This window comes from Parus major, chromosome 1, assembly GCF_001522545.3.
Source record: "Parus major isolate Abel chromosome 1, Parus_major1.1, whole genome shotgun sequence".
NCBI classification, from domain to species: Eukaryota; Metazoa; Chordata; class Aves; order Passeriformes; family Paridae; genus Parus; species Parus major.
The window spans coordinates 86995688-87010784 of NC_031768.1; the positions used below are offsets into that span (position 1 = coordinate 86995688).

The 15097-nt window shown below is 42.8% G+C and overlaps 1 protein-coding gene across 1 annotated transcript in view; it reads right to left on the minus strand.

Annotated features, from left to right (window-relative positions):
- EPHA1 (EPH receptor A1) overlaps positions 1-14789 on the minus strand; it is a 33716-nt gene extending 18927 nt beyond the window's left edge. The window contains exons 1-2 of the mRNA XM_033516931.1: positions 14413-14789; positions 11194-11261 (exon numbers count right to left, since the gene is read on the minus strand). Coding sequence (XP_033372822.1) covers positions 11194-11261; positions 14413-14479 — 135 coding nt within the window. The 5' untranslated portion in view covers positions 14480-14789. The remainder of the gene's footprint in view (positions 1-11193; positions 11262-14412) is intronic.
- Positions 14790-15097: the final 308 nt, after the last annotated feature.

Sequence of the window (15097 nt, forward strand, 5' to 3'; positions counted from 1 at the left end):
TTCTTTAAGTGGGATATTTTGCAAAACCTAATTTAACTATTAAAACTCAGTTGATTTTCCTGACTTCATATTGCATTTAGGTTCTACATCTTCCCCAGGCAAATAGTGGCTGAGAGGAGGATATGGGCCCAGCTGGTTATATGACCTTACTAATACTATTTGCATGAATCTAATAAAGTTTGATACTGATTTTAACATATACTTTTGCCAAATTTTAGGTGGTTCTAGTTTTTCTTTCTTTACCACAGGTCAGATACAAAATGCAAAGAACGTTTTATTTTGAGTAATTCACACATGAGAACTGAAAGTTTGGAAAGCAAGGTTTTGTCCACAGGGAAAATAACTTACATCCTTTTTCGCCCAGTGCTAAGACGGCCTTTCTCATTATGCTTTAAATGTTTAATCAAATTAAATTGAAACAGGTGCCCACATAAGTACTGGCACAACTTTAAGCATCTTGGTTTTAAATCACACCCCAGGTTAAGATGCAATTTAAACAAGGCCTCAGTCTCTGCATTGCTCCAGACTTGTCAAATCTCATAGGCTGAGCATGAGATTCCCACATTTCTTCAGCACCACCACCTCCTGTGCTCACAGCACAACGGCTTGTCTCCCCACAAACCAGGTCACTCTGCTAGTGGAATGAATACAAGAGATGGACCCACAGAGTACCAAAGAGGCTCAGTTTTTATGCCATGACTTACAACATACTTCCTACTTAGCCCCACTCTGAAAAGTATGAGAGCTTTCTCCAAGCCATCAAGTCGTGCTGATAGCACAAGCTCCTCTCTGCATGATTCCAGCCTCTTACCTAAGTGCACACTAGCAGTCTCCTCCCAGGAAGTTCTGGGGATGGTATCTATGTGTCCCTTCTTGTTCCCTTTTTTCTCTACATAATTAATCCCCAGTATTACCCCACCCTCTTAATCTGATCCAGCTGGCATACAACTGCAGCACACAGGATTTACACTTATTTCACTCACCGGAGGTCAAAGGATTTATGATAGCAAAACAAAGAAAAATACTGACAGATCAATCCCAATTGATCGAGCAGAAGGGACAATCACTTAATGACTTCTTGCAGTCTTTAACTGAAAACCTTCTGGAAAATGTTACAGAATTGAATTTACAATGCATCCTCAAGTATATTCAAGTAGAAGAAAAGAAGTTAGGAAGGAGAATAAGAGCAAACTAGCTTTCATACACTGCCAATGTTAGGACTGGCTTTTAGAAATATTTTTCAATGTGCGTCTGCCTGGGAAAAGAATAATTGCACTTTGAGGCTGAGTATTAGACAATTTCCATTAGCAGTTTATCCCAAGGCAGTACCACAGACAAGTGTCACCAGAAAGTGGTTTTTGCATGTCTCACTGAAAGACATGAGTTGTTATGGTGTCTGTCCTGAAAAGACATTTTCAAAACATACATGATACAGGACCAAAGTTTCATTTTCAGGGGTGACAACTCTAGCAAAAAAAAAAATAAAATAAAAATAAAATAAAATAAAAAATCCTTTAAACTCTACTGCTGGAAAAAAATTCAGCTGCTAACCCCCATATTTCTTAGCTCATCTCAGCCCAGCTTCTTCCAGACTCAGTTCTTCAGGGCAAAGATGCTTGGCACAGACAATTGCAGTTTCATATGCAGTGTGGTGCAAAGAAATAACAAGGGAGTCAGACATGTTTTTTCTAGACTCTACTGCTGATGGGTAAAGGAAGTAAAATGAGGATATTATTTATGCTAACAATACAGAACTATTGTTAAATATGCTTCTGACTTCTTTTCGTTATTCAGTGAAGCTTTTAAATTCAAAGTAGTAGAGGAAAACTGTTACACACAACATTTAATGAAAGGGTGATGAGACCAGAAGTTGCCAAGCGACTGTCTCCCATCCTCAAAGAATCTGCTGCAAAATCAAAATGTATGCCTCTGATTTTTAATGTAATGTTCTTAATAAACATGTGTGGTAAAGTCTGGCTCAATCAATATTAATTACTTTCCTCTGCAGTTTTTCTGCCAATGACATTGAATCAACCTCCTATAATCTATAACCTATATATCTAATTTTATAATCCAGCCTATAATGTATCTTTTTACCCACTTCATTCCATACACTGTTGCCTTGCTACAGTCACCAGTTGGCCATAGGATGGGCAACATTCTTCTAGAAGTGGAGTACAGTGTTAGTGAGACTTCCTTGTTTTAGTAGTGAGTGAATTTGTGGTTTTTTGATGTGAGAAAAAAACTTTCTCATGAGATTCAGAATCACAGAAGGATTTGGGATGGAAAGGACCCTTGGAGATCTTCTAGTCCAATTCCCTGCTCCAAGCAAACTAAAGAGTTCTTAAAGTTACGTTATTCTTTAAAATGCCTTTTAACCACTCTGCTTTTTTAAGTTGGAGTCTAAGCTGTCCTTAAACTAGACTTCAAACTCTTAAAATAATTTAGAATTCTTTAGAAGTTGCTAAGAAAACAAATGCCAATGCATTCAGGAGAGTGCCATAGGTTAGTAGCTTGGCTTCCTAAAAAGTCTGACTATGTAGCCATTGAATTTGAGAACAAATGGGTATTCCGTACTTCTCAGAAATCCATATACTAACACAGGCACCTAGTTCCAGAGGTTTGTTCTTGAAAATCTTGGTGCAGTTGTGTAATACCGAGTAAAATGATTCCAGCCATTAGAGTGAAGTGAATAACAACCTCAAAGCAAAGGTACAGTGTCAATAACCTCAAAACACTACAAGTTCAGGAAAAAGGAAAAAAGGAAAGCAACTTTCCTCACATTGGTTTGATTCCATATAAGGAAAGCTGTCTTTATAAAGGCCATTCAGAATGACTTCAATGACAACGTGGAAGGACACCAATAGATATTTGTAGTAAACAAAATTTGCTTTGGTCTGTCATTTGAGTAAAAATCCAAAGATAAGATAAAGTATGTGCCTTTTAATATCTGCCTTTATTCCTTCTGAAATGATTATACAGTTTGAAGCTATGAAGCCTACGGAAGGCTTACTCTGCTTTTTCTGTATAATGAGCCTTCTCTAGATTAGGTTTGTGTCAAGGATCCTATCTAGGACAAGCTGTGATTTCTTCATCCAACTGTGGGCTACTCTTCCTAGGACCTACTATCAGGTATAAGATGGAAACAGTTTGCACATCTTGGAGCCACTGTCTCAGGCTTTGCAGGCATCAATGTAGTGGTCGCTTTTGGTTTTAGCCTTTTTTAGGTGGGGAAAAAAAAGAAGGAAACAAGTTTTTTGTGTTGGCAGATACAAATTTCATCCCTGCTAATGGAGAGATAGGCTACCAGTGACAAAGTCAGCAGTCTGTGACAGTATTGCAAATGGTAGGCTCAAACTGGAGTAAGAAGAGCTTGTGACTCACAATGAGAATACTGTTGCCATCTCCAGCTTGCTAGGGACTTGCTCTATCTCCTTTCAGAAAAGAGCCTGCCTGCTTGGACCTCTACCTCATTTGTTTTCACACTGCCTTAGCACAGTGATTTCCAATCTGTGGTCTGCAGACCCCTGTGGAAAGGCACAGCAATACTTACAGATACTTACAGATGCAAAAGCAAGGTAAGCATCTAGCCAGTAGGCTTAAAGTTACTAAACTAAGATGCATGTCTCCACTGGAAAAGTTATTAAGAATTCCTACTGGAAAAGTCAAAGAGTTCATAAGTTGAAATCCAATGACTTGTTTAACTTTGGGTTAGAAAACTTCACCAAGATGAAAAGACCAGCTAAGTTAGTAAAGCCAGCTACATTGTACCTGTGCATAGCAAGTGTGTCTCAATCTCATTTAATTTTCAACAGAATTTAGTGGCCGTTAAATATCTTCCTGAAGAAAAATTGCAAGGTCCCAAAACAGCAACCTTTTTTAGCAACAATACATCAGTGGTGTGCCAAGCCTGAAACCACCTAGGAGAAATGAGTTGACACATATGTCACTGAACAGTTTTTATCCCCTTTCCCTGGCAGCAATCTTGCCTGTGGAGTGTCTTGACTTTTGTATAGTAGCATTTGCATGCTGCCATGTCCAAAAAGCCTTCCTGGAACAGATTCAGCATTGGAGGTAATTACAGCTGTGCTAAAATCATAGTGTAGTTTCCTCAGAGGAAAGCTGACAAGAAAGGCACCTTGCTGGCACCTATCATGATACAGTGAAGAGCTTCTCTTCAGTTGAAATACATCTGACAAAAATTTTTCAGGAGGCAAGCTGGACCAGCCAACCAAAAATAGCATCACCACAGTGGTGTATTCCAGAATGAAGCTTCTGTGACCCTTTACTGACAGTTTCTCAATACTCTTTGAAGTTCCTTTGCTGGTGAGGAAGACAATTTAGATGATGATGATGAAAGAAGCGTGGTGACATCTAGACACTTCATGAGTCCTGTAACTTTAAATCTGAGAACAGCTGAGGCTGCTCTTATTTCTTTGATCATTTGGCTATGGTCAGGCAATTTTAATTTCATCACATCATCACGGAGCCTTTGACACAACTGAACACAGAAGAGATGTTTACTTATCTACAGTATCTTTATGGGTATATTTTTTCCCCACAACGATCCATTGGTTATTTTCAGGGAGGAGCGACTCTATTATGTAATTACTTGTTCTTTAGGGCACTAGCACATAGGTCTCCATCCCACCCATGTCCTTTCAATTTAACTGGTAGTCATGCTCTTATGGGAAGATAAGGTGTTAATGTGAGACACCGAGCACCAGTGCATTGATTACAGAACCTGTTTATCAAACCCAGGTTCTTCTGTCTGCTCATTCTCTCAACTGCCTGACCACATTAAGGTCTTGCATGAAAACAGTTCTGGTCACAACAGATGGTGCTAGATGAGGGATAATGATACTCTAGTCCAACATTTCACCTAGCTGGTTTGGAACACTTGTTTTGTATATACCTGTTTTACTAACACTAACAGTAGCAATAACTACAAAAAAGACTGGAATGAAAAATCAGATTGTGAACCTCAAGAGTTCAGAATTCTTAGCTAAAGCCATATTACCAATAAAGCAAATGTTAGCTCACATGTTATTTTTTGGATTACATTGCATAGTAATTACATTCCATTGTAAATGGAAGTGATTTTTTTCATTTTTTTCATTTTTATATTGTGAGCTGTGGTTTTGTATGGTGTGTCAAGTGTCCTCCTAGTGTTTACAGAGCAGCTGGAAATTAGTCTGATGGTGATGGGCAATACTTGCTCTCTTTGTATAAGTTCCTTTAAAGATGGATCAGGTGGAATCCCACACTGGGATGGGGTAATTATGCCTTGATGGTGATCAAACCTGCCTGGAGGAAAGAAGCTGCAGGAGATGGCAGCCTGAAAGTCATGTGAGGAGCTGGCAATATTCAGGTCAAACAAAGAGAAGCCAGAAACTGGGCCTTGAAAACAATGGAAATAACCTTTTGAGAAATAAACTATGGGAATATTTTTCTGCAGATCTGCCTCTGAGATGGTGAGAATCACAATTCAAAGCATAGGTTCACCCTTCAAGGACACAGCAGGCAACAAAAGATGTAAAGCCTTTGCTTTCTAATTGCTTGCCTGCAAACTCCCCAGTATTTTAGTTGGTATTATAATAGAAGTTATTTTGTTTGGGTTTTCTGTTTGTTTGGTTGGTTAGGTTTTAATATCTTTATTATTATTATTATTACTATTTTAAATAGCCTGTTAGTCTTCTTGGAGAACCATGCTATAGGCAGGTTAATCTCCAAGCTCCAGCTGACTTGTGCTGCTTTTGTGTTGACACAAGGAAGTTCAGTGAACCTTGTCCACTCATTCAGCAGCAATAAAAACATGAAGCAGCTTTCTGAAGCTGCCAGGCAACAGAGCTGTCACCACCACAGTGCCCGAGCAGCCGTGGTGATGAATGCTATGGCTGTACAGTATCTTCACTTTGGCTTACAACGTGTTCTTTTCTGCCCTTCAGGTCACTGAGTGCACTGGCCAAGATTGTTACTTGGGTCTCTGGTAGTGACTCCATCCTAGGCTGCCTAGTTGGTGGCTCATGCAATCTGGCCTTCCCTACAGCTATTAATTTACACTTCACTCGTTCTATCTTACTGGTTTGTACTCCCACTTCCCACACTTTTGCGTATAGCATATCTAGATATGCATAACAATTTTTTTCCTTCCCTCCCAAATTGACACAAAAGAACTAATTTTCAATTAACAGGATGTCACCATTAAGTATCTCTCCACCAGTCCACAGATCAATGGCAGCAGGTCATGTCAGGATATGCTGAAGCCAGAGCTGCTCCCATTTCCAGGTGGTTGTTTGCTTTACCAAGCATTTTTCCCTTATTTCTGTACAGATCCTATTCACTCACAGGAGCTAATCCCCTATGCCTGACACTACTACTCTATTCCAGTTTCAGAGGTGATGGCACTCCTCTAAGTTAGCTCCTAAAGGACATGCATGAACAACAATTGTAGGAAGAGGTGCACAGAACAGCTTTTCTGATGGCTGTTTTTCACACCACCTTTAGATGCTACAAAAAGCTGACTGGCTGAGACTCTTCCAGGTAAGACTATCTGAGTAAGAGATCATCGAGTCTGACTAAGTGAACTGCCCAGGCTTAACAAGATAGGAGTGCTGTGCTGGAATTGCTTGCAGGTTGAAGGCTGTGTTCCTCACAGCAATGTTTCCTTCATGACCAGCACTATCTGTCAGACCAAGAAGCGGTGGAACAGAAACCAGGCATTGGCTGATACTGAAATCTGGAACCGCTGAATCTGGTGGAACAGATTCACAACCTCACCTTGCTAGAACCTGAAGGCATGTAAATGTTATGGTGTGGTCAGTGATATAGAAGTTGCTGACAGGTCACAGGTACTTGATCTAGTCTATTACCTAAAAATTTATCAGTGTAGAATTTGAACTATGCCTGGGCTTTAATAGGACAACAGCATGAAAAAAAAACCAGAAATCCAAACTGATTTTTTGGCTTAATCAAATCGTATTAACATAGCTTTTGCAGTTTCTGTGGTCATAATTAAACTTTCCATGGAACATGAGGTACAGAACTCAGAACTCTTGTTCTGAAGAAGGAAGAATCACATAATTTCCAAAGTTTTCAAGTGTTTTTGGAGCCACAATAGTTGTAGGTAGTGGCTAATCATTGATAGCCTTTGGGATATGCTAGGCCACTGGCATTAAATACCCATCTTTAGTCTTGTTTGAAAGTAGACTTTGGGAAAGCTGAGCAGATCAAGTGCCATAAACACCGGGAAACTGGTAGAAAGCTTGAAATTGCCAACAATGCTTTGAAGTATGTGTGGAAACAAGCAAGAATATGGAATAGGCAGGAAAATAATTAAGTCCTCCTCCTCACTGTGAGTAAAAGACTGAGAACAACAGCAGCCTGGAAAGGAGACTAAGAAAGTCATTTGGAAGCTTTAGTAATGCTATGATCCATGCAGGAATGTAAGTTGGGAAAAATAAGCTCCACAAACCAGCTACCAGCTGAGAACTGAGGCTTGCCAAACTTTTAATATGTAATAAATATGGCACAATTTGGCAGCAATAGAGTTCATGTAATTTCTGAAATAGCGTACATCTGTTTTAAAAACAAAGTCACCATGAAAAAGGACCCTTTTACAAGCAAAGACATCTGTAGATCTGGTAAAAGCACATCTCTCAAGAAAATGTAACAGCTAAAAATGAATAAAGTGTGTTTAATTTACAATTCATTCAACAATATATATAGAGAGAAAATCATATTGAAGAAGCCCAGTGTGCAGCATTCTTCAGCACAAACGGCTTGGAACTTTAGTAGTCACATGTGCTCATGGAAGTATGACTGCATTATGCAAATACTATTCACACAGACAAAACCTGGAAATTGTGGATAAAGGGAAAATTTCAAGATAGGCCCACAAGCTGGGAGTAAAATAGTCACAGCATTAAAGACAAATATTGGATTGCTCAGTATTTTGTATTGTAGGCCTACATAAGCTGGTACAGAAAATCCATAGGAATAGTTACTACATAAAATCATGAAAAAAAGATCAAAGCATAGAATGATGAGGACCTTTTGTACCTGGGCTAAAAATTCAAGCTCAGAATTCTAATGAGCAAACAATTCTAAATTATCACACAAACACAAAGATTTAGGTGGGAAAAGACCTTTGATTCTCAACTCCAATCCCCTGTTCAGAATAAGGCTGTCTTCAAAGCCAGGCTGAGGTGGCTTAGGGTCTATTAAAAGCAAAGTGCAAGAGGAAAGCATAATTCCTCATCACAATCTGTTCACAGCTGATGCAATTATATTTGAAAGCAAATTAGTGATTAATAACTTTTTATGCTGTTACTTTACAAGCTGCCAAGAAGTAGTGCCACAATGATAAGTGGCACTTATTCACAAATTAGTGAATTTGTTCATGATTGGGTTAGAGAGGCCGTTTTTGAACAGTTTCAGTGGTATCTAAAACCAGATCAGGTAGCTAGGTTGTTTGTGCAGCATGAGGAGCCTTAAAGAAATTTGAGAACAAGTAAATTCTTTATTTCTGACACCTTAAAAGTGGCAATCATTGGCTCCCTAATATATGTTAAAAGATGGAAATCTACCCCTGGTAATGTAATGCACTTCTCTATGCCCTCCTGGTGTTGCTGTGGCAAAACTTCAAAGCCAAAAAAGAATTATCAAGGAATATGTTAGATGATAGAGGAGGGGGGTGGTGGGTGTTAAGGTAGATGAAAGGGGATTATAGGAACTACAGTCTGCCTCTTTAAAAGCCTAGTTTCCAGTAGTAGCCTTAAGTGAATGAAACCCTTTCTAAATACCTACTACAAAACAAGCTAGCATAAACTTTTTAACAAAAAAAACACCTCTACAGACACTTAACTTAAAGTACAGAGACTTTCACTCAAAGACTACCCTTAAGCTTAAGCAAGTTGCTGGCTAATGTGGTGAAGAGGTTCTGAACTTCTGAAGTGCTGCCCAAAACTGAGTGGTGTCCTCAGGCTGAGCCGGTGTGTTAACGGGAGCATTGTCTACCCTGGATACAGCCACGGTCTGACCGTGAAACAGCCACACCTGGCAAGCCACTCCATCCTCTGTCATTGGCTACAAGTGAGGAGAAAACAAAGGTGTAGTTCTGCCTCCACAGACTTAGCCAGCCTCTTCTGGGCCATGCCTCAGGGGCCTTGTCCATATAAAGCATGAAAATTCCCCACAGCAAATTCCTCCTCTGTGTGATAAGGATATTGACACAAATCCAGCTCACTGATGGGAGATCTCCGGCATCTGAGGTTAGGTACAAGTAGCAGTGTTACATGAAGTACACCCTTCAGCTCTGTGTGCAACACAGCTCAGACATTTCCAGCCTGTTACTAATCAACCTAGTCAGATTATTCAGTACTAATCTTGGCTCTTTTTTGTCAAAAAAAGTTCTGAATTCATTTCCGTTCTTTTTTGAACGTATTTAATTCTTCATTTTGAAGGAATGGTTTCAGAAACACCTGTTCAAAGTTCTGATTACAAGAGAATCAGCCATTGTTCCCCTTTTTTGCTTGTGGCAATTTGTCAGACTTCCACCCAACAGTTATTAGGAAATGATGTAATTAGACAAATCTCCTCAAAAGGGTTGCTCATGAGAAGTCAATGAATCTATTCTTCATCCTCTGTTGTTTTATCAGTCATCCATATCCTGATCTGTTAGCTTTGATTTCTCTCAGGCCATGTTCCCCATAATTTTCAACAATTCTCAGTTAAAATTATATTTTGAATACATATCTTTTAAAAAGCAAATGTAGCACAAGCAGTATTTGCCAACTCCTCACACTCCTCTGAGCTTTCTGTGCAACACTCAAATGTCCTGCAATAAAGGTTTTATTTTCTTTCTATCAGATTTTTTTTAGAACATGCTTTTCAGTTGTTTTTTTCAATCTTTTCAAGAGACAAACTTCATCCTGAGCATGCCTGGAGCCTAGAATTGGGGTAAAATTACCACACAGAGGGTTGATGAGACAACAAAGGGAACAATGGGTAAAACGTGATCTACATGTATGTCTCAGTAGGGCACCTGTTTTGAGCAGGGTATAATAATACTACTAATGATAACCAAAACAGCTTTTCTAATGAAACAGATGCAGTTATGCCAGTAGAGGAGAATCTCACTGCCAGTAGAGGAGAATCTCACTGCCTGGCTCTACTTCACCCAGCAAGGCTACCGGGAGGAGGAGGAGGCTGGGGCGGATTTAAACCAGACACGGCGCATTACAGAGGAAAGTTATGGAAATTAGTTAGGAACAGGCTGAACCCAGGTCTACTTTAGAACAGGAAGGGTGAAGATTCTCCACTGGAAAGCTTGGGACTTGCAACAAACACAAGAGCATGGATGAGGAACTGAAACTGTGTATTGATATATGTGCTAGCTACCACAGAGTAGCCTCTAAATTCCTTTTTCTTTGTGCCTTCCTTCCACCACTCCCACAGTACTGCTGCTACAAAGGAAACCACCTTCACTGATGTAGGTGGTGACACCAGAGGGACCAAGGGCTTCATACGAAACAGCTGTACTTGTACAAAAATAGCTGAGAGTTCAGCTGTCTTTGCAGTGGTTTCAGGAGTACATTTTGAAACACTTCCATCAACTCCATTTTACAGTCACAAAATGAAGGGAAATTCCTCTCTCATTGTCAGCTGTGTGGACAAACACACACGGCTTGGTGTAAAGTCCAAGAATCTTGCAGCCCACCCACAAGGACAGATTGCTGCCCCATAAGTTAAGAGTTATTTCTTCAGTCAGCTGCTGAATTAAAAAAAACTATAATGTGTTTCTAATTTCTTGAGAGATTCTGAGACAGAAATACTTTTGCTCTGTCTATTTTCCTGGGGAAAAAAGAAGATACGACATTTATGTGCAGCATGACAGAATGAAAAGCTGGGTGATTAATTGATTTCTTTCATTGTTCTTCATTGCTTTATTACTTCATGGAAACAATATATTTCAAGTATGTACTGGAAGTCAGTAAGCATCAGTCCTTATAAAGCTGGCTAAGGGTGAGGCTGCACAGGTGAAGGGAAACTTAGAAAGCCTAGAGTGCCCAGGAGTGGGTGGAGCCTCAGAAGCTCAGTTTCCAGAGGTAGGGTGAAATTTCACCATGGATTAATATTTTCCCATCATTTAGTACTGCCAGTGGCTCCCCTTCCTTGAATGTGGGTACTCACCCCTACTTCCGGAGGGTCTGGAAGCCAGCCCAGTTCACCCTGTGCAGTGCTTGTGTCAAGTAGATTCACTGAAAACCAGAAGAAAGGGAAAAAATGAATCGGTGACCATGACCCAACCTATATGGCCCACGGTATGATTTCATCCTTGTTTTGTCAAAGAAGGTAAAGCCTGCATTTCCTCTCTAGACACCCCCCCCATCCATTGTAACCTTTCGCGTTCAAAAAGCACGACTAGAGTAAGGACAGAAAGATACAAGACAGGGCAGCTAGTCAGGAGTTAAAAGTTTTTAGTAATATATGAGACCCCCCTCCCGCACACATCCAAAAAATACAACCGTGACAAATTTTATCACTTCCTAAAACTGTCCCAAAAGGAAGGAGGCTGAAGCCTATTCAAATGGGAACCCGGCATTAGCAGCTGAACACATCTTTCCTGGAAATAGGAAGGCAGCAAACTAAATGGCTGAAGAGGAAGGCAATCAAATAAATTACCAACACAAAAGATCAATCAGTGTCGCCTGGAGGGACTATTCAGTACTTGAAACACAGTGGGAAAGTACAGAGGCAGTGTGAAGTTGCGGGAGGGACTTTCCATTGTCACAGTACCCAAAAGCCAGGAGATCACTTGTGCAAACTGATGAGCCCCCTACTTCTAACTCAGACCGTCCACGATGGCCTAGAAATCGTTTAACCCTCTCCCAGCCTTCCGACTTTTTTGTCTGGGACATCAAGAGAGAGCCATGGCTCTGGCCATAGCATGGCCACCTCCTGCGGAATTGCACGGCTGCTTTAAACCTTACTGCTGGAGTCGTGTGACAAAGGAGAAAATCATTGGTATGCTCATTTTTAGCCCTCAAAGGAATTTGAAAATGCAGTCACGGTTTGGCCTAAAGTCTTGATCTGAAGACACGTTAAAAATGTGTCACTTTGTAGGCAAACATTGAGAAAGCAGAGGAGTTGGAATAAGACACACTGTGGGATGTGCAGCTTCGTGCCTGCCTTTGGGTCTGCTGGTGCTGCCAGAGCAGACTACTGGTTTCTGTGCTCCTATTGAAATCCCAGCTTAGGAGCATAGGAAACCGGAAAAATTCTTTGGATTCCCTTTTAGATTCCTGTGGGTGTATTCAGAGGGGTCGTTTCTAAACATCTCAGAAAATAATTTGGGGGTGAAAGGTAGGAGTGGGGAGATTTTTAAATGCCATTTAAATAACCAGGTTTCCTCCCCCTCATCTGACTGTCTTACAAATACTCCTTGCCAAGTATAAGTAATAGTGTAAAGTGCAGATCAGCAAGAGTCCTGTGGAATGAGGAAGCAGGCTGTGGGCCCAGAGTGAGAGATAAGAGGGATTGCGCTGCTGTTCTCACCTCTGAAACACCCTTTCAGGATTGGGAGAATGGAAAAGCAGGAATCCAGGTTTTGCAAGTTCGAAGTGTTCACAATATGGTCATATGGCAAAACCTTCCTAGCCACAGATTCCCTGTCCAGACAAGGCTCCTCGTTCACTTCCCCTCTACTCTCAATCTCTTTATTTGAGATAATATTCTTTTGTGGTTAGCTCCAAAAACTCTTAGGGTGAGGTAGCCTGCCCTGCCAGAACCATCACCCAGATAACATCAGTGCCGTCCCATCCTCTTCAGGACTGAAGCAGCAATGTGGAAGTGAGAGGGGCTGCATGGCAAGCTCTAGCAGAGCAAGGGAAAAGGACCTTGGAGGTGGCCAGGACAGGACCCTGGCAGAGCCCCTGTGCCATGCTCTGCACTGTCAGCAATGACAGCTCCTTCAGCTGCTGAGTGCCCATTGGAGGGACAGAAGTTCCATTGCCAAGAAGTACTTCTCGAAGTGAATCCCACAACAGGGATTCTCCACGGAAAGGATGGTTGAGTCAGTGAGACTACAGAAGCAGAATACTCAGTACTCAGGGACTACAAGCTCTCTGGTCCACGGCTTTGCTGCTAGGAATCTCACGTGGCTGTCCAGCCACAGGGGTGGGGGTGTCCCCGAAAAAGAAGAAAGGCTTCAGATAAGAGAGGACGCCCGGGAAAATGAGCTGTTTCCCTGACAGACAAGTTAAGGAAGAGTGGCTCACAGACACAGCCCAAATGAGATGGCTGAGATAGGGCAGAAGCTGGCAGACAGGTCCCTGACTGTTACTGCCAGCTACTGGTCACACGCTTCTGGAAACCGAAGCCTGCGTGGTGCCACCCGGTATTACTTGTCACCCAGGCTGGCCTTCTCCACTGTGTCTGCCGGCTGCATCCACCACAGAGCTGGATCCTGAACAGAAATGTGCTTGTCCAGGACGCTTTAAAAGATCACATAGCACTCACAGAATCAGAGCTGAGCCCATGGCTGAAATGCCAGTTATGACAAAATCCCCTCAGTCGAGAGCCTGGAGAAGCGAAGGACTGTCCTTAGGATGGAAAAACCCCATCACCTCTTGCTGTACAAAACAGAAGTCCCTGGCAGGAACTGACTGCAGAAGGAGGTAGGAAACGGAGCAGAGATTTATCCAAATTCCTTTGAGGGCTAAAAATGAGCATACCAATGATTTTCTCCTTTGTCACTTCCCTCACCTCTCTATTAAAAGTTACCATTCTCCCATGTTTCATAACCACTGTGCAACTACAAGATGGAAGGGAAAATATCACTACATCTAATAAAAGGGAGTAAGTGGTACAGGGAAGGGAAACATGGAAGCCTAAAGAGGTGGAAGAGGAAATTTTAAAGCTCAGCTCCAGGAGTAGGGAAGGTAAAAGACTCCGATAAAATGACTGTCCGCTCGCTCACAAGGGTTAACTCCTAAGAGGGCTTCCTGAGGAAACTGCGGGGGTGTTGCCAGAGGAGGGGAGAAACTTTCTGAGTTTGTGTTTAAACTTGTTATCTGAAAGGCCCGTGTTTGAGGGAAACGGGGGCAGAATTCTCTCGGATCACTGGATATGCCGAGGCATTTGTGCTTCAACTAGGAGAAGGAGGCGGAGGGGAAGAACATACCTGGGCTCGTTCACTGCGCCGCCGAGATTCAGATGGGATTGGCCAGGCCGTGGTCCCCCCACACCCGGCTGTCCTGCCCTGACACCCCAGTCCCTGTGAGGTGTCCCTGGAGCCCCAGGCGCGTGGGCAGGTCCCGTTCCCCGTCCCTTGGTTAGCGAGGTCGCTCTCCCTGCGCGCCCCAGCCCAGCCCTCCAGGCAGAGGGACCGGCGGCGGGTCCCACGCTTACCTTCCTTGCCGTGCGCCTCGGGAGGAAGGAGAGCCCAGAGGAGAAGGAGCCCGAGGGAGAGCTCCATCCCGCCGCTGCAGGTGCTCAGCCCCGGGCTGGCCGGAGAGGGGGCCCGGCTCGCAGCCCCCGCCGGCTCCGGCCTCCGTGCCCGGGCTGCTGCGGGCAGCGCATGGGCCTCTCCCGCAGCCTCCCGAGCGCGGCGCGCACGTTGCACAAGCGCCCGCCTGGCCCACGGTGGTGATGAAAGATCAAGGCGAGTGGGTGGAGAAGCCTTACTGCCTTTACCTGTTCTAAGGGGCTGGTCACAGACTTCCCATCTGGCAGGCAAATAAACCCACCTTAAAGGCAGCCACCTCTTTCCTGGGAGCCTCCCTCCACCTTTGCTCCACTCCCGTAAGAGGCTCCCGATTGCCACCTCCTGGGCAGCCCTCGCCATCCTTCCCGGTCCCGCCGGCCCTGGCAATGGCTTTCAACTGAAATTTTAGGAAGAAATTCTTCAGGGTGGTGAAGCACTGGAAGAGGTTGCCCAGGGAGGTTGTGGTTATTCCATCCCTGGAAGTGTTCAAGGCCAGATTGGATGGAGCCGTGGAGCAGTCTGGTCAAGTGGAAGGTCTAGTTCCAACCCCCATGGCAGGGCAGTTGGACATAGATGATCTTCCAGGTCTCTTCCAAGCCAAACCATTCT